This window comes from Vanessa cardui, chromosome 6 (genome assembly GCF_905220365.1).
Source record: "Vanessa cardui chromosome 6, ilVanCard2.1, whole genome shotgun sequence".
Classification (NCBI taxonomy): domain Eukaryota; kingdom Metazoa; phylum Arthropoda; class Insecta; order Lepidoptera; family Nymphalidae; genus Vanessa; species Vanessa cardui.
This window is the reverse complement of record NC_061128.1, coordinates 9,775,048-9,803,004: the sequence shown is the minus strand read 5'-3', so window position 1 is coordinate 9,803,004 and position 27,957 is coordinate 9,775,048. Positions and strand designations below refer to the sequence as shown.

At 32.3% G+C, this 27,957-nt stretch overlaps 4 protein-coding genes across 10 annotated transcripts in view; 3 read left to right on the top strand and 1 right to left on the bottom strand.

Moving 5' to 3' along the window:
• The window catches only part of LOC124530467 (uncharacterized protein ZK1073.1), a 42,968-nt gene extending 36,290 nt beyond the window's left edge, over positions 1–6,678 (top strand). For all 7 annotated transcript variants that reach the window (XM_047104645.1, XM_047104640.1, XM_047104642.1 and 4 more), the window contains 2 exons: positions 539–701; positions 5,116–6,678. In XM_047104645.1, the coding sequence (XP_046960601.1) occupies positions 539–701; positions 5,116–5,304 (352 nt within the window). In that variant the 3' untranslated portion in view covers positions 5,305–6,678. The remainder of the gene's footprint in view (positions 1–538; positions 702–5,115) is intronic.
• On the top strand, positions 3,027–4,629 carry LOC124530468 (retinol dehydrogenase 11-like). Its single transcript, XM_047104648.1, has one exon. It carries the CDS (start codon positions 3,217–3,219, stop codon positions 4,213–4,215), a length of 999 nt encoding a protein of 332 aa, XP_046960604.1. The 5' UTR covers positions 3,027–3,216; the 3' UTR covers positions 4,216–4,629.
• Positions 6,679–14,822: 8,144 nt separating the features above from the next.
• LOC124530414 (retinol dehydrogenase 12-like) lies at positions 14,823–15,931 on the top strand. Its single transcript, XM_047104579.1, has one exon. The coding sequence runs from the start codon at positions 14,853–14,855 to the stop codon at positions 15,834–15,836; it is 984 nt and encodes a 327-aa protein (XP_046960535.1). The 5' UTR covers positions 14,823–14,852; the 3' UTR covers positions 15,837–15,931.
• A 618-nt stretch (positions 15,932–16,549) lies between these two features.
• On the bottom strand, positions 16,550–25,961 carry LOC124530710 (tubulin alpha chain-like). Its single transcript, XM_047104965.1, has 9 exons — positions 25,823–25,961; positions 25,188–25,413; positions 24,132–24,304; positions 23,715–23,843; positions 21,770–21,940; positions 21,160–21,300; positions 19,116–19,331; positions 18,417–18,580; positions 16,550–17,241 (listed from the first exon to the last, which is right to left on the bottom strand). Exons 1-9 carry the CDS (start codon positions 25,823–25,825, stop codon positions 17,109–17,111), a joined length of 1,356 nt encoding a protein of 451 aa, XP_046960921.1. The 5' UTR covers positions 25,826–25,961; the 3' UTR covers positions 16,550–17,108.
• Positions 25,962–27,957: the final 1,996 nt, after the last annotated feature.

Sequence of the window (27,957 nt, the reverse complement as noted above, 5' to 3'; positions counted from 1 at the left end):
GTTCAATTCACATGACTCATAACAAAATGACGTGTAATAAATTTCTAATTAATTTATACGGTAATGAAGTGAACGTTGAATAAAGTAGGTCTTGATTTCTGCGACTTAATTTTAATGGAATTTTGCATGATAGTATATGTATTAAAAAAATTGTCCCTAAGTTATTTTTTTAAAGTCAACTGGTAATACTCACTTCATGCACATGGTAATAATTTTTAGTTCTCGATTTTGCCATATAAATATTACGTAGATTTTAATGTCCTGATACCGCCATTGTGATCACTAATGGTTTTGAAAGGTATATTTCTTGATAGGAGTTTTCTTTCGTCTTTTAAACCTGAAATCGTTACATTGTGCAAATGTTTTAATACTATAATTGGATAGAACGTTGCTACGATATGTATAAAATTGCATGCATAAAAAACTTAGATAGTTTTTAATCTTTGAACTTCAATTATTTAGCTTAGAAGATTAAACATAAGATGCACTTACCTCGTAGATGGATTGTATTGACTTTTTTTTATTATGCTTGTTTCAGTCGCAAAGACCTAATCCTTAAGGGCTGTCAACCTGATATACTTCTGATCACTGGTATGTTAAGTCCGTACGCCAGTGTGGTGGAGAAGATGTACAAGGAACTCGACAAGGACAAGGTCACTATACTCAAAGTGGAGCGAGCTGGTGACGTTCTGTCTGAAGCTGTAAGTATAATTTAAAAAAATCCTAACATTCCAATATTTAAAATTCCTTATTTATTTATTTATTAGATCACCAACAAAATACACACTTAAACATTCCAAATACATGAATAAAAAATAAGACTAGAATATATATAATATATTTTATTTTTAATTTTTTTCATATTACCAAAAAAAAACTAAATCTTTGTCTCCGCTTATTGACTTATAGGCTCTCATAATTCTATTGAGAGGAGTAATGACCCAAATTAGATTTAGACATATGCTCTGAAAAAATCGTGCCTTTTGCTGGTGCGTAATTACTTGGAAGGTGCAGAAATACATATGTATCCGCGATAATAAGTATATTCAAATTTAAAATCGATAACTTCATAAGGTGTTAAAACGATAGATTTCTAGAATGTTTCTAAGTTAAGTTTAGTTATTTGATTTCATAAGAGGACGAGAAGAATTATAATGTGTATTAATTATACAAGGGCATTAAACAATAGGCTAATTATCCTTGGACCATAATCTTTCGATACTTTGTTAACATGATGTCTTAATAAAATATATCCACTTATAAACGCCTTATAATCCTGCCCTATAAACAAACAAATCAATATAAATTGATCAAAATATAAAGAATATCCATATATTATGGAAGTAAAAATATATTTTTAACAATTGAAACCCATTTTTTTTGCTCTGAGAAATTTATATCTGTAAAAATAACGGCAATTAACTATAAAACAAATTATTTTGAGTGGTAATGGACTGAACCCATCTTGAATCTTGAATATCGCTCGGGATCGGTGTCTTCATGACGCAGATATATAGATATATAAAGAAGGTTTTTTTTATTCTTTAATTCTTAAAGAGGCATCATGAACGTCTTACCGTCAGGTAAGTTCATTCAATATAAGTGTACATTGGTGATAATTATTTAAAAAATACAGAATTATAATAACAAAAAAAATAGAGGGAGAAGACAAGAAGAAGAAGAAGAGAAGATAGGAAAGGATTAAAAAAAGTGAAATGAAAAAATGACAGTTTTAAGGAATAAGAGCACAAATAAGATACCAAAACTCAAATCAAAATTATAACCAGATCAGTATTGTATCAGATTTTGAGTATAGCATTATGATTTGATTATTTTGAAGTGATATATAGAAAGATTGTAGGTTCAAATTCGCAACAAGCATATTTACAGATACTTAAGGAAAATATTACGAGGAAACCTGCAAGAAAGAGTCAGAAGAAAATCTGCGATAAATTTAATCTTTTAATCCATAAATAAGCACCTAAGTGGAATTAGCTCTAGACATTCTTATATAAAGAAGAGCGGTACAATTTTGAATAGTCTGCAACTTTATTTACTATTAATTAATTACACGCTGCTGAAAAAGATACCATCTTTTTCTTCGACACTCCCAAGATAACCCAACTATACAATCATGTCATAACTTTGAAAGTAATCGTTATATACTGTAGCTATACAAGCATCATCTTCATTAATATGTAGTTTCTTAATAAACTACTCATTTTAAGGACAGCATTACGAAGTAATTATGTGGTATTAATTTCGCTTGAGCGACATGAGTAGACATAAATGTGGCAGTAATTTCATTTAATGATTTGATATTTTTGCCTTAAGTTTATCAATATATTATTAAGCGAATAAAAAAGATGAACACTTAAAAACTCCAGGACTACATTTCATATTTCTCCGAGTATGAATTTTTGTAGCTTGTGTTGAGAGAGTATGAGATGGAAATATAACAATTTTATATAATATACACACATTACCATACACACACTACCAAGCGTTACACACATATATACATATTTTTAAAAATATTCATACTACTTCCATATTGACAATGACAATGCATGTCATGTCAAATATATTTAATTTCTAGCAGGTCGCCCGGGAAACTTTATGGAAATTCAAAAGGTATAACAGAATTTGCTTTGATTTAATTTCGTTGTAAACAGCAAATGACTCGTCTACAGGTTGGCCTTTGAACTTTAAAATATTACATATTTTAGAAAATGAAGTGTGTACACTTCGCTTCGATCTACTGACGAGAAATAGAGGTTTTTGCTGTTAGATAAAAGAACTTAGGCACGTTATTGAGTTCATGGATCACATATATAAGAAAAAACAATTTTTAAAAGTAATTACACTTAATCATTTGTTTTTTACGATGTGCGCTGACTCGTTTTTTATAAACTGGTGACATTTATTTTTTTATTATAATATCATGATTTGTGATTTATTGTGATTTATTCCTAAGTTGATTATTTCGCGCGAATGATATATAAAACGCACATCATGTTCATCAATACATACGATATTTCCTCGCCAGTAAACACTAATACTACGTCTCCGGTATTGCATCGTATGAAAGTAAAAGTAGGTGGAACTTGTACAACCACGATTAGTGCAGTTGCTGCCGCGACCTGTTTGGCGCGCTCTTGTGGGTCAGGCAATATTATTTGTTAGAAGATTATTTCTAGTGCTGTAGTACTAAAAATGATTATTCTGTATTTAATCGTCGTTATAGTAATGATAGGGATGGTTGTTGGCTTGTATCAGAAAAACACCAATATAATATGCAAATCTAAAAAGAGACTTGATGGAAAAACTGCCATAGTTACTGGAGGAACATCAGGAATGGGTCTCCGAATTGCCACGGATTTCGCTGATAGAGGAGCTCGAGTGATCGTAGCTTGTCCATTTGTCGACGAAGGTACTCGTGGTAGGAAATTTATCGTCGACAAAACTGGCAACGAAGAAGTTATTTTTAAACTCCTAGACCTTGCATCTACTGCATCGATACGTAAATTTGCGGAGGATGTGATTAAAACTGAAAAAAGGCTGGACATTTTGATTAACAATGCAGGTGTTGGTAATGTCGAAGATTTTGCTACCAAAGATGGACTGAACTTCACAATGCAAGTGAATTATTTTGGACAATATTTGTTAACGTTATTACTGTTGCCCTTATTGAGAAAGACGGGAAACAGCCTGGAACCTTCTAGAATTGTGAACACAGCGTCAGTTTTGCACAATTTAGGTAGCGTTAATTTTGACAAAATAAATTGTCCAAATTATTGGTATCCAATACAATTGTACGCGAATAGCAAACTATGTTTGATATTATTTACTCGTGAATTAGCAAAGAGGTTGAAGGATTTGAATGAATTCAATGTTAAAGTTAATTCTGTGGACCCAGGTGCTGTTGGTACTACTATTTTCAATACGGCAGGAAAGTACTACGGTGGTTTTATAACATTTATATTCTCGGTGCTATTTAAGACACCATGGGAGGGCGCGCAAACCGCAATCCACGTGGCATTGGATAAGAAGGCTGGTCTCGTGAGTGGGGAGCTTTTCAAGAATTGCAAATTGTCTCGGGCCAAACAGAGTGCGTATGATGACGATTTGGCCTGCAAACTTTGGGAAGAATCTCGAAAACTGATTGGTTTGTGTGAGGACGAATATGAACAATGTTTCCAAGTCTTAAAATAATTGGTACAAGTTTTCCATTTAACTTTCGAACAAAAATAAATCATAACTTCGTTAATAACGTATCGAATTTTATGATTTCTTTGTTTTAAAGGAAATTATAATAAAGGTAATGGTGACAGTATTGTATATATTGTTTTCATATATAAGCAGAAAAAAAACAAATATGTAAGTCAATGGTCCTGAGTGCAGCCATGATATAAATTAACTAAACTCATACCTATTATTATTTATTTTCTTAAACCAAAGATTAAAATCTTATTTACGATTTTACGAATCGCATATAAGATTAGATAAGTATTATTTATATAAATAATAATACGGCTATTTTAAAATACCATTAAATATATTCATGATTAAACTTCGAATATTTTGTAATGTGACATGCTTGTAAATAAATGAAGTAAGAAATACGATACTGAAAAATATAAATTATGAAGTAATATATTAATTAAATTATTATATCTGGTTTTATTGACTACGTTTAATTTCCTACATTTATAATTTTAAGTTCTGAGTTTATTCAATAATTAAAATTCGAGAGGTGTCTGTTTAAATGTGATTGTAGAAAGATACTTGATAATGATATTGGCGGACATATTGTTGACAAAAACAGGGGTACCAAAACTCAAAAAAGAAATGTTTCACTATTGTGAAACATTTCTTTTTATGTATTACATTATTATGTACATGGTGATGAAAGGGTAAATTTATAATTATTGATAATATATCCTATAAAGAAAATATGATATTATATAATAATGGCCTTTCCATTTTAGGCTCATATAGTTCTGTTTTTTTTTTTTTTTTAAATTACTTTAACGGAAGTCGTGTTGACATTTATATCTTTTTTTGTCGTATGTAATATTAACAAGTAAATTTATCATTAAAAAATGTTTACAGCCGGCGAAAGTAGCACAATCGTTACTCCTGTTCTGCCAAGGTCAAAGCCAGTTGACGTCGTTACCTCCACCGGGAGTCGAACGGCGAATGTCACGTGGTATGTCAATGGAGGAGTACGACAAGCCGAACATTAGGAGATTGTCCCTTACCCCGAGTCTCGCAGAATCACCTCCGCTGAGGAAATTGTAAGATATAGTAGATATGTTTTCATTTATTTTTCATTGTATTTTTTATTATATATATCAAAATAAATGGACCATATAATTGTAAGTCATTAGTCAACAGATAATTACATCACGTGTATAATCTTGACATCGTAACCTATGATTATATAATTGTTTCATTATTAAATAAAAAAACATTGTTTGAAATATTTATACATAGTGCGATGAATAATAAACATGTATTTTGACTTACATTGATGGAAGTTGAAAAACCCACCGCATACTATGTGCATTGTAACGGGAGAAACATTATAGTACAGTAGTGGTATTCTATAAGAACTACTCGAAAGTCAATAACAAAACCGTTTTGAAGAGTCCCGAAGCGATATGCAATATTGACTCTTTTATTCATAACCTTCGCAAGGACATAAGTATCATAATTGCGTATCATAATTTCGTGTCATTAGTTCTTACAGAGTAGCAAATGCTAAAGATTTTTAATTTATACAATGATTTAATAATATGCTATGAATACGTATATTTATTTGTAATACAATAACAGGTTATTTTATGTATTAATATACGTATAGATTGCACATTATATAATAAATATGTACTTTGTTTAATGATTGAAATTATATGCCTATTTATATAAATGTTAAGAATAAGAAGACTAAAAAATTTTAAGGATTTTTGAAAATATTCGAAGAACGCAATATCTTTTTTTTGTAGTATATTTAAATTATCAAACATTAGTAAGTGATTATTAAAGAAAAGCAAGAAATTTAGTAAATAAATTATTTAAATATGTTTTGTAAATAATATATTCTTGTATATCTTCATATTTAATTAGAAAATTGTAGTCGAAGTTCAAATATCATAATATAATCAAATGATAAATATATTACTTATGAATATTTTAAGTTAATTTAAGTAAATTAGCTTTATAACGCCAAAGGAATTTAGAAATATCATTTATTAATAGATTTTTAAACCAAGTAACTTTCTGTAATAATATTTTAAAAATATTTAATAAAAACATATATTCTATGAACAATTTTCTCGACTGTAATCGAGGATAAAGTATTTCTCTTTTTTATTTTGTTGTAATAAGTTATTTTATGGAAATATTCAGAATCTCAAGTTACTTTAAACGTAGGTTGCGAACGTAGTTTTGTAACTGAGAACAACTATGTTTTTTTTTTTTGTAATATTGGTGCAGACAATTATGAATCAAAATCGAATCGTCACTTTGAAGATATCTCCATAGGAGATTAGTATTTCTTTGTTTCCTTACATAAATTAATATCGTTTTATGTAAACATATTTTCATCAGCGCATCTCCTAACAAAAAGTAAATTGTTGCCAAAGATTATATACAGATGGATACACTGCTGTGTTAAACAAAGCTGTGGTATGTTTGTATGCTCTATTGATATTTATGTTCAAGCTTATAGTTATCGTTAGATTTGAAATGGTATGATATATTTAAGTTCATTTTAGTATGGTTCTTTGATAATTATCATAATCAATAAAGTTGTTTGTCAAGCTGGACTAAATTCGTATGTGTCTGTCGTATATATATTAAATAAATGTGTATGTTATAATAGAAATACTAGAAGCTAAATTTGAGAGAAATTTTCTTTTGTTATTACTTTTATTATTTTTAAAAACACGCCATTTTGGAATTGTACAATTCTCAAAAAATTCTAATAATTTAATTTAACATATTTTCAATAAAATTATCAATTAAAATTTTAATTGGAACTTACAGATTTGCCTTTGATTATTATTATTTTTTTACATTTAGTTCTTAGTTACTGAACAAGCTAAGTTTTATTATGATCGTGTTTATGTATTATTTGTTAATAGAAAAACTGAAGAAAACACGGTAACAATTCCTTTGTTATGGTAAGTTCATGTTAATAGATGTTTTTTTATTAAGTTATGCTTTTTTTTCATTGTGTTAATATTTTTATAAATTATCCTTATATGTATTGTTTACGTTATAATAAATAGTTTTGAATGTCGAATTTGTTTCATTTCCTACCTTAAAACAAAAGAAGAAAGAGTTTAAGAGTTTTTTTTATTTTAAATAAGCTACGCTTTGGCGTTTGATCTTTCGTCCTTGGAGTCCTTGGACTTCAGAAACAATATTGATCGTTTCATACCCAATATCATCAAATTCAGTTCAATGATCATACCATGAAAAATCAATAGAAAAATAGACAAAGTTACTTTCACATTTATAAAAATGATTATATAATTAAGGTACGCCTGTAGACAGCAGTGCAAGGGTTAATTTGCTCGATATTCTGTCGAAGGCTACCAAGCAAACATGAGTACTAAGTTGCTGTGTCCCAAAAGTAATCTGACATAAGACACGAATATTTTGGTCCTTTTTTGCATCAGCTTTTTCCGCAGTGGCACCGGCTCATAACATTGTTTCTTGGATATGAGACGGGGCTAATATATCAACGAATGTAGCGTCCCACATAAGGGTCCATCCTCGATCCCAAGGAAACAACGTCAGGTCACAGCGTTCGTCACGTCGGTCGTCGTCGTCGGTCACGGGTAGACTGTCTACCCGTGACCACGAACGCTGTAAAGTGCTCGAAACGTCGGGATGTCAAAAATAATTAATATACGCGATTCAAATCCGTTATAACTAGTTTTATTCCAATGTGTAATAATCGCGAAAATTTAAGACAACATAACGTCAGGTCTCTTACGTCATCACGACTATTTCCACGAGGCTCAGTAAGAACAACGTCGATGGTGGCAAGAGCACTTATAATTTTGTCATTAAGAGACCCGTGGCGAAACCTATATGTTTGAATAATTGATGAGTGTCTGTCTCTGATGGGCTTGCAGAAATCCCGTTCGGGACAAAAGACTATTATTATTTCACATATATTTAAAAGTGATTAGTGTTTAAGGTAATATACGAAAGAACAAAATTTAATTATAGAAGAAAACTGCTTGTAAGTTTAAATAATACGTAAGCAAGGGAGTTAGATAATAATTTACGAATACTTGTGTGAGGGAGGCGAATAGACAACATCACGAAGTATTTTTTTTTACAACCGACGTTAGCTGAAAACGCTTTGTAACTAGTTAATTAAAAATCTACTTAACTTAATTTTGAAGTACGAAGTCGATGTGAAGGAAAATAAATATTTCGTATCAAAATTAAAATTATTTTTTGTTCTGTGTCTGGGTAGGTACCACTAACTCATTACATATACTATATACCGCTTAGCAGTAATATTTAGTATTATTGGGTTCCATTTTCAACGCAATAATATTAAGTATAATCGGATGTTTTAAGAATAAAAACAATGATATTAGATGGACGTTTAAGATGTTATACAAAAGCTTAGAACTTAAAACGTAAAAAAGCACGTTAGCGTTACGGTAACGATCTTGGATTCATAGTACCCTGGTATTCCGTGATTTGAAATCAACGTGACTTTGTATCTCGATGTATAGATAGATGGGTTTGGGGAAATGTAACTTTAAACAAGTTGCTATAAAGTGTAATTTTGATGTAACAATATCTGAAAGAGAGATCTCTCGCTCCTTTATTAAACCCTGGTATCGCATGTTTTGATTTATACAAGGTTTTCAATACTTCGTACTTACAATAAAAATAGTATTTTGTTTTTTAAAAACAATATTTGAATTATCTTTTCCTTATTGTATTTTTTCATAGCATGTTTATTTATTCGATAAATACATTCTTTATAGCCCCTTATTCAAACTCAAACTCAAATAACTTTATTCAATATAGAAGCATTACACTTTCTTATTGATGGTCAATTGAAACACTACCACCGGTTCGGAAAGAAAATACCCTGACCTGAGAAGAACCGGCGAAAGAAACTCAGCGGGTTTTTTTTTTTTTTGTTTGTCTTATGTATTAATTCAATACATGCGAAGTGAAATTAATGTAATAAATAACACTATATCCAGTTTCAAATTGTTTATGGATAATTATACAAATATTTTTACCATTTCTATTCCTCGATTGATATTATCTCGTGTACATAAGTAGCATGTTTTTGAATAATAAACACGCTTTCGTGTGCATAACAGGCTCCAAATTTCTTTAATAGGGAGGAGGCCGTAGCATTGCCATAGGACATGTAATTGCACGAGCTGATACATTTCTAATAACTGGAGAATCTTTGATACTTTGGTAGGAATACATTTATTTTATTAATATTTGAACTTTAAACCTAGACGAAAGAAAGTACAATTTAATGAAGCCGGAATAGCGATCTCTCATACATTCATGAAAACCTGGTATCCAATGTTACGATTTAAGTATGACGCAATCACATCGAAATTTTTCATTGATTCATTCATATTATGTATAAAATAAATATATACATTATTTTATACCAAAAATTTGAATCAAAAGGGGTGTCTTTCATTCTACTACATATTTTTAAAAAGTAATGACTGATCGAGGAAACGATTCTCAATGTCAATGACACGAGCGTAGGCATTATAAAATTAAAAATTAATTAATTTTATTTATGTTCACTCATAATTATTTAATTCTACTTAACCTTGAGTTTATATTGAAACATTCGACCACTGTTGGAATATTAAATTGTAAGGCTAGTGGGTTATTTTTCAACCGACTTCCAAAAGGAGGAGGTTATCAATTCGTCTGTATTTTTTTTTTTTTTTTTTTTTTTTTTTTTTTTTTTTTTTTTTTATGTTTACCTCATGCCTACCTTATATCTTTTTACTGGGTGGACCGATTTTGATAATTTTTTTTTTGTTTGAAAGGTAGTGCTTCCCGTGGGGTCCCATTTTTTTTTTAATTTTTTTCCGATGATGGTCTCCGTATGAAAACGACATAAGTCTTAAATTTGCATTATGTATGTGCGCGATAAATAGGTGAATAACTCAAAATTGGTTAGCACAATTTTGATGATTCTTTTAAAATTATAAAGGACATACTTTAAGGGTAGTTTGGTGAAAGTTTGGTAAGGTTCTGAGTATAGGATCCATGACAAATTAAGGGAGCGGGAGGAAACGGAACAATTCTGAGGAGCACGTTAGCAATACTCGGTCGAATTTTTTATTTATGGGTTACTTGGATATTTAAATCATCTTCCGGAACGTGGTTATGTTCATGTAATTGTCATAATCGAATATTATAATTAACTAGCGACCCGCCCAGACTTCTCACGGGTGCAAAACTGATACTAAATATACTAAAGAATTTGTTTATTTACGACATCACATTGCAAACTTCTAAAATTGTCAGTGTTTCTTTACTATATTGTTCATTTATTATATACACAAACCTTCCCCTTGAATCACACTATCTATTAAAAAAAACCGCATCAAAATCCGTTGCGTAGTTTTAAAGATATAGGGACAGAGAAACCGACTTTGTTTTATACTATGTATTGACGGAACTCCTAAACGGCTTACAGTTAGGGTGCGATTTGGGGCAGAATTTCTTACTGTCTTTAATCAAATTTTGTGTATATGATGTGATGTCATATGATGTACGACTTAGCATACGAATAGCTCTTATGCAAAGTTTTTTTACTGAGGTCGATTACAGCTCATTCGAGGGTGGTACCTTGTAGTTTATGCCGCATGACGTATTAAAGCCGCATTTTCGAAAATCTATTTTTGCTTTATTCGAAAGTTTCTTTTGAAATTGTCCCCGAAGTAGTTTCTGATTCATATAAATGGCACGCTTAATCTATCCATATTAAAAAAAATGTTAGTTTACATCAGCTTCACTTAAAATCAAAAAATAAATAAAATTTTAACAAAAAGAAAAACCGACTTCAAACAAAACACTATTTTAAAACAAATAAAAATGTACTAAAAAGTAATAAAAATAATTGAATATTTAACATATTTTTGAGAGTCCTCCTAGGTAAAATGAAATGAAAAATATTAGACTACTTAAAAGTCGATTTACGATTATATAATGTAGTTATAATTATTGCTATATTTGGAGTCGGTGTCAGCCAACCTACACTATATCTATCACAAAACAATACGAGAATACTTTAAGAAATATGATTCTTACAAATTACCTTTTATACGATATTATACTGGGTCAATCAAGAGGCTCGTATCGCTTCTTTCTTTTGATTGTTGAAGCGTGTACCCGTGGCTGACACCGGCTCCAAATATAGCAATAATTATAACTACATTATATAATTGTAAATCGACTTTTAAGTAGTCTAATATTTTTCATTTCATTTTACCTAGGAGGACTCTCAAAAATATGTTAAATATTCAATTATTTTTATTACTTTTTAGTACATTTTTATTTGTTTTAAAATAGTGTTTTGTTTGAAGTCGGTTTTTCTTTTTGTTAAAATTTTATTTATTTATAAGTTGAACTCATATTGAACTAATTTGGTTAACTATTTTATATGAATTTTATTACCTTTTTAATTTAATAATTATAAAAAAATAAATAAATTGATTACTTAAAAAATATATAAATACATTTCTTTTTAAATGCTTACGTATAATACAAACGCAGGTTAATATCCTTGGTTTAACACAAACAGGATTATTTTTGATTAATAAAACGTTTGACGTCATACATATTGTATTAAAGCTCATAATTACTTAAATAAAATACGGTTTTCGAAAATAAATGATGTTATTTTAGTAACGTATTTCTATTATTATTGACTCATATTTAAGTTTATTTTTAGGAAATACTCTTAAGTTGAACTCATATTGAACTAATTTGGTTAACTATTTTATATGAATTTTATTACCTTTTTAATTTAATAATTATAAAAAATAAATAAATTGATTACTTAAAAAATATATAAATACATTTCTTTTTAAATGCTTACGTATAATACAAACGCAGGTTAATATCCTTGGTTTAACACAAACAGGATTATTTTTGATTAATAAAACGTTGGACGTCATACATATTGTATTAAAGCTCATAATTACTTAAATAAAATACGGTTTTCGAAAATAAATGATGTTATTTTAGTAACGTATTTCTATTATTATTGACTCATATTTAAGTTTATTTTTAGGAAATACTCTTAAGTCTTTAAAATATATGAATGAGTATATGATATGAACAACCAGTTATAGCATTAACTAAAAAAAATAGTTCCAAACTAAATAAAACAAATCTAACTGAATAAATGTCATTATAATTTAAAAATAAATCATTAGGGTTCCGTACCACACGACGACAGTACGACACCAACTTAGATGTCGCATCGGCAAAATTCGTAAAACCGATATGTGATCGGTTTTACGAATTTTGCCGATGAGATTGCGAATTGAGTACGCTATACCAAATTATCTATATTTATTTCTCATGCGAATAAGATCTTTGCACAAACGTAATAACTTGTAATAACATATGACCTAATATATTCTCCAATTTGACACGTGGATTTACATGCACTTGCTTTCTCTGACGCGTGAATCTATAGCGACGAAAAGCGTCGAATGGCGCGATAGGGAGCTATTTCTATTGGTTGTATAAATCGGCAGTAATCAGTTTTTATTTCATTCCATTGCATTTTCCAATGCTACATCTAATTTGTGTCCTACTATACGTGTAATTCTATCTATGTTTTAGAGTAAAACCTTTTAGTAGCGCTATAAAAAATGAACGTTATTATAGATATTGTTTGGTGTACGTTGTGATATTATTCATTCTTTTTTAGATTCTATTTACAAATTTGGATTAAATTTGATATTTGAGTAAATAAAACTATGTTTAGTAAAACGTACCTTTTATACTTTTCTAAGATGCACTTAAATATTTCTACGGAACCTTCAGTCCAATTCGCGCTTGTCCGGTTTTTCTTATTGTGTAACGGATCATTTTATTTACTAATAAAATATGTGTTGTAAAATAGAAAAATAGAAATGAGAAAGGGTATGATGGAAGAGTGACATTAATTATTCTTTCCACGATTTTTCGTACCCATTTTTTTGTAACGTATATTTTCAATCTCATGTATTAATATAGTTTCTTGTGTGTGATTTCAGATTTGGATTAATATTCTCTGTTATATACAGGGTTATTGGTAAAGTAAAGTAAAGTAACAGCCTGTAAATTTCCCACTGCTGAGATAAGGCCTCCTTTTTCATTAAGGAGAGGGTTTCGAACATAGTCCACCACGCTGTTCCAATGCGGGGTGGTGGAATGCACATGTGGCAGAATTTCGATGAAATTAGACACATGCAGGTTTCCTCACGAGATGAATTAAAAACACAAATTAAGCACATATGTATATATAGAGGTGCTTGCCTCGGTTTGAACCCGCAATCATCGGTTAAGATGCACGCGTTCTAACCACTGGGCCATCTCAGCTCTTATTATTGATTATTGGTAATTCGACGTGTAATCGTTAGGAGGTGATAGGGGTAACTATTTGCAAACATTTTAACCCCCATATGTATGTTGCAAAAATTAACCATTCTTGAGTTATCACGGGTTTTAGGTTTTTTTTTTTAATTTGTACTGTACTGTGGTACTATTATGTGAACACTAAATCAATTAATTGTTCCAGTTACACCAGTAGTGGAATTAACATATAATGCTTTTTCAGGCTCCTTTATAATATATCGGGGTGCATTGGTAATAGTGAAACATGTGCTTCAAAGATGTCTCATTGTCTTTTGATTTTGTTGCTTCACTATAGTGTTCCGCGCGCTCAATCAGATATTTTTTTTTGTAATCTTAAATTAAAATATACAAAAAGTTTTTATTGAACTTTTGTTGCGTTTGGACTAATTTTATAGATTTAGTTAATAAAAAAAAAACATTATGATAATATACCGATATAAAAAAAATTTAAACTAATAACTTTTTTTTCAGAATTTTTATTTTTTAATCTAAAAAAATTAATAAATAAAAAATATTTAACAAAATATATTTTTTTTATATTATTTTCATTCCAAGTGGGCGAGAATTAAGAGGTAACATTGTATTTTACTTTCTCATTATTTTAATTATAGGTGTAAAAAATAAATATATCTGTATTACAAAAATCAATTTTAATTCATTTTACCTGTTGTTAAAATTTTATAATTTATAATAAAATCGTTTAATTTGTTCCAATATTTCCAATGGAATTTTCCATCAGACACGCGGCTAGTAACAACAAAATTATAAAGGCAGCATCTTACCAATTTCGATATTTTAACACTAACTAATTAATAATCACAACATGAAGTGCTAGGAATCAGAATTGTTACCTTAAAATTATTATGAAAATAGAACTCAACTTCAATAGATATCAATATTTGTGTCACGTACTCGAAATTCGATGATATGCAATGATTTATTCGAGTCTCTTAATTGTTTCAAAGCGCGATTTTTATAATTCATACGACGGACCTGTTTTTAAAACTTATGAAAAACTATACTAGGTGCCACTAGCATCAAAGTTGATCTGTATGATGTTAACTTTACACGTGTAATTTTTTCTCTTTTGACTTTTGAAATTATCAATAAATATAAACCGGCCGCGAGTGAATCACGCCTTATTTTGTCTGTGTCTCTTGTGTGATAAGCACATCGATATGTCGCTGCTATTATATATCGTCGCTGTAATAATAATCGTAGCGCTAATTGTAGGCTTATATGAAAAATCTACTAATGCAATATGTACGTCTAAGAAGAGACTCGATGGGAAAACCGCAATTGTTACCGGGGGAACGACGGGCATGGGACTGCAGATCGCGACGGACCTCGCAGACAGAGGCGCTCGTGTCATTATCGCTTGTCCCTTTAAGAACGAGGGGGTAGATGCCTTGAAATACATCACCGATAATACCAGCAATACAGACGTGGTCTTCAAAATATTAGATTTGTCCTCGATAGCGTCTATTAGAGAATTTGCAAAGGATATTATTAATAACGAGAAAAGATTGGATATTTTAATGAATAACGCCGGTGTTGGCGCCGTTAGTGAGTTCATCACTGACGATGGGATGAGTTTTATAATGCAAGTGAATTATTTTGGACAGTTCCTGTTGACTTTATTACTGTTGCCTCTTTTAAATAAAACTGGAACGACGACAGATCCGGCCAGGATTGTGAATACATCGTCTGTTTTACACAATCTCGGTTTTATTAACATGAATAAAATAAACGATATACGCTACTGGTTCCCTGTACAGTTTTATGCGAATAGCAAGTTATGTTTGGTGTTGTTCGCGCACGAATTGACGAAAAGACTGAAACGAAACAATGTCGTCGTTAATTGTGTTGATCCTGGGATGGTGGGAACGGGAATTTTCCGTTGTGTTGGTAATATATTGGGAGGCGTCGTGACTGTGATAGGATTCGTACTATTCAAAACTCCATGGTTAGGTGCGCAGACAGCGTTACATGTCGCACTGGATAAAAAGGCGGGAGAGCTGAGTGGGCAGTTCTTTAAGAATTGCAAGTTAACACGAGCAAAACGATCTGCCTACAACGACAAGGTCGCTGTACAGTTATGGAATACATCCGCGAGCCTTGTTGGATTAAGTAGTGAGGAAATCGAAAAGTGTTTTCAATAATATATTGAGCGGTGACGTATATCCCATTTGTGATATTGATTAAGTGAAGTGTTGATTAATTTTATTGTACAATAATGCTAATTATTATTAAAAGGTGTGATTATTATATTTAATTCTTCATTATTTTATTAATCTTTTATTTTTATAATTATTAAATAGGTAAGCTATTTATAGCTTAATGTTTATATATTATTAACCACATATAATTATCAAATAAGCAGATAAATCATTTCAATTCCGTGATAAGGAGGTTAGTGTATTGTAAATTAGGCGGAAAGTTATGTTTGTTGATATTTGGTGTTAAATCTTACGTAAGAGATAAGTGTATGTACAATCAGATGTCGACTTGCCTATACACTAAATTACTAAGAAATATGCAGTGATGTAAACTATTTTTTTTATAAAAACTAGACTCCGCACGCGTTTTAATTAACATAAAGTTAGTTGTTGTAAAGTTAGTTTTCAGTTGTTGTAGCCTAACTTACTACTTATTACATTAGGTTTTTGCCAGCGAAAGTTCCTCCAAAATTGGTCCAGCCGTTAAATTTGCTAGAACAACCAGGCAGACAAAAATTTTAAAAATGTTATTTTGGTATATGTACCGTGTATAAATATATTGTATGTATATATACATTTAGTAAAAACGCAGTGACTTCGATATTCCTACAGGCATTCATTTATTACATTTATAGATAAAAAATAAAACGAGCAAATTGAAAAAATGCACAATTTATTGAACACGGACAAGCAACGTAATACTTTTTATAACTTTTTACAAAGACGCGGACAAAACAATTACGCTTACAATAATTATCGTCACACGATACATTCCAGTTCAAAACGAGTATAAAAAACCAGAGGGAAGTGCATCTCGTCGGCATTAAGAGCCTCTTCCAACCTCGGCGGACATTTTCGAACCTATAACAATTTTCGCAGTTCTGCCATATTCAACATTATAATCATGCGGTCGCGGTTTTGTGGCGTCCGCTTTCGGTGGAGACGCTCTTAGGCTCACGTGTGCACTTGACCTAATTTGAAAACCGAAGAAAACAATTTAAATACTTCATAATATATGTAACGTATCTGCAGTGTCCCAATCGGACCCAAAGAGATAAGTCTAGTTTTTAAGGCCTTGTACATACTTGCGCGACCAAGTGAAGCGACAGGTGAATTATATCTATAGATATGAGACAACACGATCGTATGTGCTTCAGTTACTCGCGCATGACGCTACGACTTTAGAGATGCTCGTGTGACGCGTGTGCTGTGACGTCACAGCTCGTCGTCGCCGCCGGGCGGGAGCTCCGAGGTCTCGATGGCCACCTCGTCGTAGTCTCGCTCCAACGCGTGCAGATCTTCCCTCGCTTCCGTGAACTCACCTTCCTCCATGCCTTCACCAACGTACCTTCAAAACACAAGTTTAATCAATAAATTATTATTTTTGTCATTTCCACGCTTAACATTTCCTATTCCATATTAATAAAAATATGAAAGTTAAACTGGCCTCTGTCGTATGTTCTTTGTAAAAGTTGTCGCTGTTAAGGTTATTAAACAACAAAGTAACAAATATTGCTTCAACTGATTACAGTTCAAGTCCTTATAATACGATACATTTAATGTTTAAATGTCATAAAACGAGTTACAGTAGAGCACTTCATTAAACATTGTAGGTACATCAGACAATATCGGAAATAATCGGCATGTATTTTACGTAATTGATTGTCAAGTAACTTAAACAAAATTTAACACGAGTTTTGTGTGACGTAATGTACATACATTTAGTTGCTTTGTTTAGGTAAGATTCCTCAATACAATTTTACCAATGGAAGAATTAGTTTGAATCGGTATCGAATATTTCTTACATAGCTTTACATAGCATAGAAATTATTATCAATGGTAAGTGGTCGCATTTGCCTAGAATAGGTTTTAGTTAATAGCGTTTATAAGGATGAAAACATAAACTCGATTTTTTAAAATACTACTTTCATTTTTTAAATAATACTATCAAATGCTTGTTCTATTTCCTCGAGGGTTTGGTTAATTATTATTTATGTTATTGGTTTAAAATTAAGAATATATTGAACAAATTGCTCAATCTGTATTTAAAAAAATATATGGTTTCAATTTAAACATCTAATATAATTTTATTAAATAGTGGGATTTAATAAAACAATTTAAGACCTTAAGCACAATCCCAATAATTAACAAAATCAACTAGACAAAAAAAAAAACACCAAGTACAGTACGGTATAGTAGTATCAGTAAGTAAATGTCCCACATTTATGGTCCAAGCTTTTGAAGAGAAGGTTAGTAAGTAGAACCCAAGTTCATCGAGCTACTTCATTACCGATAGTTTGAGTATAAAAACATGTGGCTGAATTTCCATTAAATGCCACATATGCTCATAATGTTAGCCTTCACCGCTGAGCACATGTGTATTATAAATACAAATTGAGTATTTCTGAAATTCAATGATCCTTACCAAGGCTTGAACCTCTTAATCATTAATAATTAATAGGTTCTGCCATCTCGGCTCAAGACAAACTAGTAACGTTTCGTATTACAATAACCCATACTAACCAGTGTACAAATGCTCGCTTCGAGTACATGAGGTCAAACTTGTGGTCGAGCTTGCCCCACGCCTCCGCGATGGCGGTCGTGTTGCTGAGCATCGACGCGGCGCGCTTCACCTGCGCGAGGTCGCCGCCCGCCACCACCGAAGGCGGCTGGTAGTTTATACCAACCTTCAAAATACATAGCATGCTTGTGTGAATTGAACAAGCGATAATAGTGGCAATATAGATTCCTTACCATTAGATAATTATAAATTCAATTTGTAAAACACGTAGGTGGTTTTTGCTAGGATGATGTCACCCGCTCATTTTGGAAATCAGTCGACTATATAAGATATAATATAGTGCTGATGTGTGTGCACAAATAGGTGCAATTTAATTTTTAATCCTATGGGACGACAAATTTTAACGTATATTCTGAAGCATGAATATACTTTCCAATTCCAAATTTTGTGCTATTTTGAGGATTTTTTCGTCAAACTCAATTTTTTTATCAGACCAACCCTTGTTCCGTGTTTGAACAGAACCACGGAGTCTGTCGCCGCATATTAAGCCACTAGACCAACTAGGATAAAAGGGGATATATATAAAATAAATACAATAATCAACCTTACCTGCTCGGTAATAATAATGGCTATATTAATTTTATATTAAGATTGACTAGCAATTTATAATGGTATCGTAAACATATTATTAAAGTGGTTACCTTAAAACCGGTTGGACACCAATCCACGAAACGTATCCCCGCTCGTCCCTTCATCGCTGCAATGGCCGCGTTCACGTCTTTGGGCACGACGTCGCCACGATACAGCAGACAGCATGCCATGTACTTGCCGTCGCGAGGGTCGCACTTCACCATCTGGTTCTGAGGCTCGAACAACTCCGATGTTATCTCCGACACAGACATGCCTTCGTGATATGCCTGGTGGTGGAGAACATGAGATCAAGAGAAGTTATGTAATCTGTGCTATTGATATCAGATATGATATCAGTGCTAATCGTATGTGCACTAAGAGTAAGGATAAGCTTATAACGCCAAGTTTCCGACTCCGCAAAGTCAATAAGTCCTTCTTGTATCCGCTTCTATAATAAAATTTCGCAGACATTTTTAACTTTGCCGTTTTGTAAATTCAAATCGTTTGTAAACAATACATTGGTAGAAAAAGCATATTATTCAATACAAGATTTTATAGATGATAAAAAAATCGTGGAGCTAATACTGTTGACTTCCAAGCAGGATATATTAATTTAAATAATTGTATTTAACTAACATGACTTTGTATTTGTATTATGTAACTACTGAGTTTCTTGCCGGTTCTTCTCGGTAGAATCTACTTTTCGAACCGGTGGTAGCTTCACTTAATTGTAAAATGACGATTCAAAAGTGCTTGTAAAAGCCTACTTGATTAAAGTTTATTTTGATTTGATTTGTGCATGAACTAACTAACGGATGGAAAATTGGCGAAGAATCGGTCTCCATAAAACATTTAAATGTAACTAAAACTCAATTAATGAAGATTTCGAATGATATTCATATCTGACTTAGAATTACCCACCCCCATCATATGTGCAGAACATACAGCAGTACTTTCAGGTTTAAATTGTGAGTGCGTCAGTTAAGTACTGGCTGTTCCTACGACGACCATAATATCTTGGTTTTCAAGAGCATCCACAATGTACGGCATGGTTAATATTCTTCTTCAATGTCTGTCTAGCACTTGGTATATTTTTTTATTCGATCAAACAAGAGCTAAGTATAGTCGGATAAAATTTGAAATAGAAATAGCTATGTACATCGCATAAAAGTTGTGTATGTACGTCACACATCCAAAAGGGGTATTTATATTTTTTAATAAACATGATGTAGGTAGAACAAGTTTTTAGTGAGTTCAAAACCTCAACTTCGAACGAAGTTTTGTTTTTAACAATAAAAAAATATTTCAACTTCCTTATTTTCGAGTGTTTACTCCACACTTACAGAATGATCGCCAATATTAGTTGTATTTTGGCTCCGTCACTTAGTATCTCACTTGTGAAGTGCAATTGAAAACAACAGTGATAAACAATTTTGATATGGTGTCAGCGTATATCGTTTGTATAGGCATTTAAAAGTTGTATTATTTTATTTAGTGTTCAGCTTAGAATTTTGATTTCTTATACATCTATCGATCTCCACAGAGTCGGATTTAAAGGTCTGGAGGCCCAGGAGCTAAAAGCAGTGGAGGCCCTAGACCAACAGGAGCGTGGATACCCTAATAATTATATTATGGATTAATGCTTTTTTATTTCAATCCGTAAGCTATGATTTATTTACTTGTATCGGTAAGTAAGTAGTAACCTTATTATAACTTGACTATATTTCGGTATTTGTTAACTTGCTAAAAACTATTGTGACCCCCACTCATGTGGAGGCCCCAGGGCAGTTGCGCCGGTTGCCCTTCCCTAAATCCGCCCCTGGCTCTACAAATTATTTCAGACATACTTTTGTCATTGGGATAAATATTATTATTAACAAAGTTATACTAGGTTCATGTTTTTCTAAATGGTGGTTTGCCATGGGCGAGCCGACTCGCCTGGCGATCCTGCATACAAGAGCCGGAGAGGATATACCTACTAGGCGTCTGAGGTCTAGTAAATCCCACATTTGCTGATCACCACTTCATGAGGGGAAGGGCATAAGGAGATTTCCCAGTACGATTAATTAAAGATTCATATACAATAATAAATATATATTGTAGGGCAATAAATACCTTATCCGCTGAAACGACTGGCGCGTATGCGGCAAGCGGGAAGTGAATCCTTGGGTACGGGACGAGGTTTGTCTGGAACTCCGTGAGATCCACGTTGAGCGCGCCGTCAAACCTCAACGAAGCAGTAATTGACGATACTACCTGATGGTACCATCAAAACCTTGCGTTAATACTATAATGTTAACAGTAAATATATTGACAGCGGCATTTAAAAAGTAAATTTTGCAAATTGATTCTTCTCGGTAGAATCATCATTTCGAACCAGGTTGGAAACATTGTAACAATTATTTAATTTATAACATGATTGCAATCAATGTTTGTTACCATTATGTATAATTATAAATAGCATAAAGAGAATAGGGGGAATTTCTGAGGCAGTATGTTTATGCGTAAGGTCCAATTTTATTATTTTCATTTTCACCATAATCCTAAATCATATAATCGGAACATTTGCTAATATATTTTATCAATACTAAAAATCTCCTTTCAAATATTAGTCCGATCATATTGGTAGTCTTTGTTGAGTTTATTTGATGATTAAAAAGGACTACTTCTATTTGCTTAATTAATAAATTATAATATTAAGCCATCGGTATACGCTAAGACTTACTTGTGATATAAGCCTGTTCAAGTTAGCATAGGACGGCCGTTCGATGGACAACCTTCGCCTGCAGATGTCGTAAATCGCCTCATTGTCCACCATGAATGCGCAATCCGAGTGATCGATTGTGGAATGTGTAGTTAGCACAGCGTTGTAAGGCTCCACCACTGCGGTGGAAACCTGCGACAATATATTGCATGGATACAGTCACATCGTGGGACATTCTTTGACACTGATCTTATTGCATATATTAGTATTTAAGAGTCGGAGTAACTGAGAAAAAGCTAAAGCAAAAAGGATCCAAATATTCGTCTCATATTCCAATGTTTTTGTCCCGTTTGCAGTTGAAATACTTGGAACTTGGAGTAGTATAAAAACCTTCATTACAAATATAATTTGAATCGCTTCCCATGATGACAAGAAGCTGATTCATTTTTTTTCACACAACGCCGCACCTGACTAAACCCTGACTAAACGTGCTTCATCCCTTCATCGGCGGATATCTCTTAAAGCCGATTGTGATAAACGAATTGCTCGGGAGCAAGAGGTACTGGATAGAGGTCTTTTTCTGCGAGAGTGTAATGTCGTCAAAGAGGCTGAAGTGTTCCCGCTCTCCCGCTCGCTAGGAGAGATAAAACCACTGGTTTTGCCACAATTCGGGGTGGCAAGACATGTTGCAAGAAATGCCGTGACGCTATCAAAAAAACAACGAAGAAAATAACGCTGATTTATTAGTGGGTATTTTGGCACAGCTGGTGCCGGTTAATCCCGCATATTGCCCGGTTCACATGGGAAAAGCTATAAATATGATTTTTCAGCGAGATCAAAAAGAAAATTAAAGCAAAATGAGGCAAAAGTGCTAAATAAAAATGCGCAATAATTTTGGATAAGAAATTATCTAATGACTTGCATATTCTTATGAAAAAATATTCTTTGCTTTTTTAATCTAGTAGATAACGTAAGTTCAGTTATCAAATAGGTAATAAATGATTGTTCAAACACAATTGCACAAAAAAGAACTTTATTCAAAATTTTTATTATCCGAGATGGCCTAGTGGTTAGAACACGTGCATCTCAACCGATGATTTCGGGTTCAAAGCTAGGCAAGCACCACTATATATATGTGCTTAATTTGTGTTTATAATTCATCTCGTGCTCGGCGGTGAAGGAAAACATCGTGAGGAAACCTGCATGTGTCTAATTTCATTGAAATTTACTTGGTGGTAGGGCTTTGTGCAAGCCCGTCTGGGTAGGTACCACCCACTCATCAGTTATTCTACCGCCAAACAACAGTACTCAGTATTGTTGTGTTCCGGTGTGAAGGGTGAGTGAGCCAGTGTAACTACAGGCACAAGGGACATAACATCTTAGTTCCCAAGGTTGGTGGTACATTGACGATGTAAGGAATAGTTAATAATTCTTACAGCGTTAATGTCTATGGGCGATGGTGACCACTTACCATCAGGTGGCCCATATGCTCGTCCGCCAACCTATACCATAAAAAAAAACATATGCATTCCACCAACCCGCATTGGAACAGCGTGGTGGAATATGTTCCAAGCCCTCTCTTTAATGGGAGAGGAGGCCATTAGCCTATGCCATTAGCCTATGCATTTACAGGCTGTTACTTTATTACCATCTTGACGGCTGGCCATTTTAAAATTACTTTTTTTTCTATATATGTACCGAAATATTTAAATAAGAGGTAAGTACTATTTTATTTTTTATAATTATTTTAAAGCTGATCATCTACCGCTTTGTACAATCATTCTAATGCACAAGGATCAGATTCCGATTCAATAAGGAAATGATACTAGCATTCTTGCCACAATTTGACAATAATTTTTTACTTATTAATTTTATATGAGATAATTAAAACCGTAACGTTCATAATTGATATATAAGTAAATATATTATTCGCGTAAAGTATGTAGGAACGTGATGATTGAGTTACCTGCGGAGCTGGATAGATGGCGAATTCCAACTTGCTCTTTTTACCAAATTCTTCAGATAAATTTTCCATTAGAAGAGACGTGAAACCGGACCCCGTGCCTCCGCCGAACGAGTGAAATACGAAAAAGCCCTAAAATAGGCATTCTCTTATTTTCAAAGAAATCAAAAACGTTTTTGTATATAAATTCATTTTCAACATAGGTTGACGATCAAAAATCTCCTATTTACCTTTATGGTAGAAATATTTTACAAATTTATTATGAAATAAAATTTTCGTATCAAATTGTTCATCTATTCAATATTATATTTATTAAAGGAGATTTAGGTATCATAAATTAGTTGGTCCTTATCTTGGATTTAAACAATTATTTTATTCTACTAATATTCTACTATCGGGAACTAGTCTTAGCAATATTACCTGTAGCCCCGTGCACTGGTCCGCCAGCTTCCTAACTCTCTCCATCACTGGTCCCAGTACTTCCTTACCCGTGGAATAGTGACCCCGCGCGTAGTTATTAGCAGCATCTTCCTTACCAGTGATCAGCTGTTCAGGGTGGTATAGTTGACGATACTCGCCGGATCGCACCTCATCTGAGATTGAGGTATTGGTCAGAATGGTGAGAATGGCTCTACTAAGTAACAAGGAGCATTCCTTAGACTCCAAATAAAATTAGGATAATGGTAGGAGGATGATAACGCCTGTATAGAGAAAATGTACGAGAAATACAACTAACTGTAGAAATCTTACTATAATTGTGAGTTTAATTAATATGTTTAGACAGATACGTAAAGATCATCATCCATAATTTATTCCGACCAATATGCAATATTTGGTATTTGATATAAGTTAATTTATTATGTATTTTATTCGAGTCGAGATGGCCCAGTGGTTAGAACGCGTGCATCTTAACCGATGATTGCGGGTTCGAACCCAGGCAAGCACCGCTGATTCATGTGCTTAATTTGTCTTTATAATTCATCTCGTACTCAGTGGTGAAGGAAAACATCGTGAGCAAACCTGCATATGACAAATTTCATAGAAATTCTGCCACATGTGTATTCCATCAACCCGCATTGGAACAGCGTGGTGGAATATGTTTCAAACCTTCTCCTCAAAGGGAGAGGAGGCCTTTAGCCCAGCAGTGGGAATTTACAGGCTGTTGTTTGTTTGTTGTTGTTTATTCGTAAACCATTCAAATAAATTGTTTGTTTCAGTTATTAATTTATTTCAGAATAAATTTACTTATTACTACTATATTTAGACAGACTAAGATTTGACTGCAGTGCGACCTTCGTCTACGCGGATTTCACGATTTACTTAAGTACACAGACCATAATCACTCACATGATTCACTGCAAATATTTGAAATCTAAATATTGTTGGTAGTAGTTATCAATGTATAATCAATCATAAATTTACACAAAATCCTACCACGAAGAAAAAAGCATATGAATTTGACGGCAACAATATTACCTATAACGGTTGGTTCCAGATCCACCATAACGACTCGCGGTACCATCTTCCCCCGATCAGCCTCAGAGAAAAATGTGTTAAAACAAGAGTCCGTCGCATTGAGATCCGTCTCGCATCCTGGCAGTGTGCCATCAGGGCGGATGCCATGCTCTAAGCAATACAGTTGCCAGCAAGCCACGCCCATTTGCACGCCGGCTTGACCCACGTGCACAGAGATGCACTCCCTCTATAACCATATCGTAAAGATAGATTTTTTATCAATAATTAGAAAAGAAAAGATAAATACGCATTAGCATAAATTGCAGACATTAATTACTATTATAAATTGAAATCCTTACGTTTTATAAGAACGAGCATCTTAAACGAAATTTATAGACTCAAACATTTGCAAACACTAATTATCTTAAAATACACTGCGTGTCCATTAAAGCAATATCGCGAGGAATTCTATGTCTACATATAGAATGCTCTAATAGTAGTAGTAAGACATTTGCAGGCTACTACATAGTACTTACTACAAATCTCAGAACATTTACAAATATTCTAAACGAAAAAGAAAACATACCACGATTCTGGAAAAATCTATTCAGCCTCATATACGGTTGGACTACCAAATACTATATGAAATCACTTACCATTATGATTACTAAAAATTTTGACGACACGGACGTAAAATAAATAAAAAACCTTGTAAATTAAAACAGTTTTACAAAAATTTAATGTAAACTAAAATTTAGAAAAAAAATTGTAAAAATTGCGCCCGTCCTATGGGCCGCTTAGATCTATTGTGTAAATCATTCCAAAATTAAAATACATATTGAGACAATTTGAAATTTATGACCTGCCAGTTTCAAAATCGCCCACACACGCCTTAAAAAGTTTTTACTTTTTATTTAACCGATCACTTATGCATACAGAAATTTAATTATAAAGAACATGTTTCTAAGACGTGTATACAAAATAATACAATTTATTTATATGTATTAGTAATATATGTACATACTTAGATATATTTTGATTACAGAAAATTTAAAGCTTAAACATTTTGTCAGTTTTGTGTACCTATTTAGTACGACGGAAATATCCATTTTATTAATCTGTACGTTTATAGAGTGAAAAAATACTGTAATTCTGTAATTAAAAGTAAAATACATACAATGTTTTATTTACATTACAATGTTTTACATACATATATTTATTTTTACACAGAATGAAGAACGCAACATACAATCGACATATCTATTTCTTTAATTATTGAAAAAGAATGACTACTGAGATATTTACCGTGTGTATTACAAATCGAAGATTTTAAGAATTATAAAAAAATAAACACTTAGATTTGACGATTCAAAGTTTTTGTAGAGACTACATGTATGTGTCGATATTTATAAGTGTGAAGTTTGACTTGCGTTAGAATAATTTAATTTTTAAACTTATATTTAATTATTGGGAATCCTTAATGGAAGTCTTTTTCGCAAATCTTTTAGAAATATTTCTGTAAACTTTTGCTTAGATACTCTTTTTTATAACTTATTTTTTATATCAATAATTATAGAAAATACTCCTTATATCGACAGTTTTAATCACAAATTAATAAGTCTCGAACACGCCGAAGATAGGATCTCTAGCCATCTCTAGTCTGTGGAATAAATATCAAGGGTGGCGAATGGGGTTGGTGGCATGGGGTGGGACCCCATAGTTAGAACTATTAGGACACAATAGAGTTTGACGGGTCCCTTTAGGCATGGACCCCAGAATGTTGGTGCATTGGATGTAAGTTAATTTGCATTTTTTGTATTTATTTTACTCTTCAAGGGATGTTTGATTTTCGGTAGGTAATAAAATTAATTTCAAGCATTACAGTTTTCCGTTAAAATTCTTTTGAATAAACAGTTTTCGTAAAGCAAACAAGAAGACTTGAAGTAAACTTAATGATTTTCTTTCAAATGTTATATTAGATTAAGTTATCGGTTTTATGCAGAAATCCTTCCTTGTCGTAGATGTGTTGTTGACCAATGTATATTCTGATTAGATAGGATTATTCTTTGAATCCAATAGAGCTCTTCTTAAAGGACATACCTCACACTCTCCGTAGAACATGTTCTTGACATACTGGAACGAAATGAGCGTTGACTACTATTATAATTGCATGCATATAGCGAATAATAATTAAACTTTTCATACGAAATTCTTAATATAACTCAGCGAACATCCTGCAATTGATTATTAATTTCTTTTTTTTTTCTTAGCTAACGAATGTAAATTTTATCTTACGTATTAAAGTACATACATATGTCATACTTACTTTGTTTTACCTCGACGTAACTCATAAACTATGATTGTGTTCTTTCAATGCAATGGTCACTTTGTATATTTGTATATTTGTTCTCATGTACTAATACATTTATATATATATTTATGATTTGGAATAATATTTTGTTGATCTTTAAACTCTTGATTCGACACACTTCAAAAGTTTAATAAACACCTAATTTGTGGCGTCACGCTACATTGTATTCATTGTTAATCTTCGCAAACAACTATTCTTATGCAAAAGTTTTATCATGCCCTTTTATTGAAGTGTATTTTGAATATTTAATTGCGTGACATTGTGGTGTGACAAACTGAGTGACACTATAATCGATTTGTCACGCTTGTTCTTTGACAATGCGTGATATATTAGTATGGTTTCGTTTATTTTAATTACTTATTATTAAAAGTTTACTAACTAACAACAAAAGCCGGTAATTTTCCCAGCTACTAATTTCCT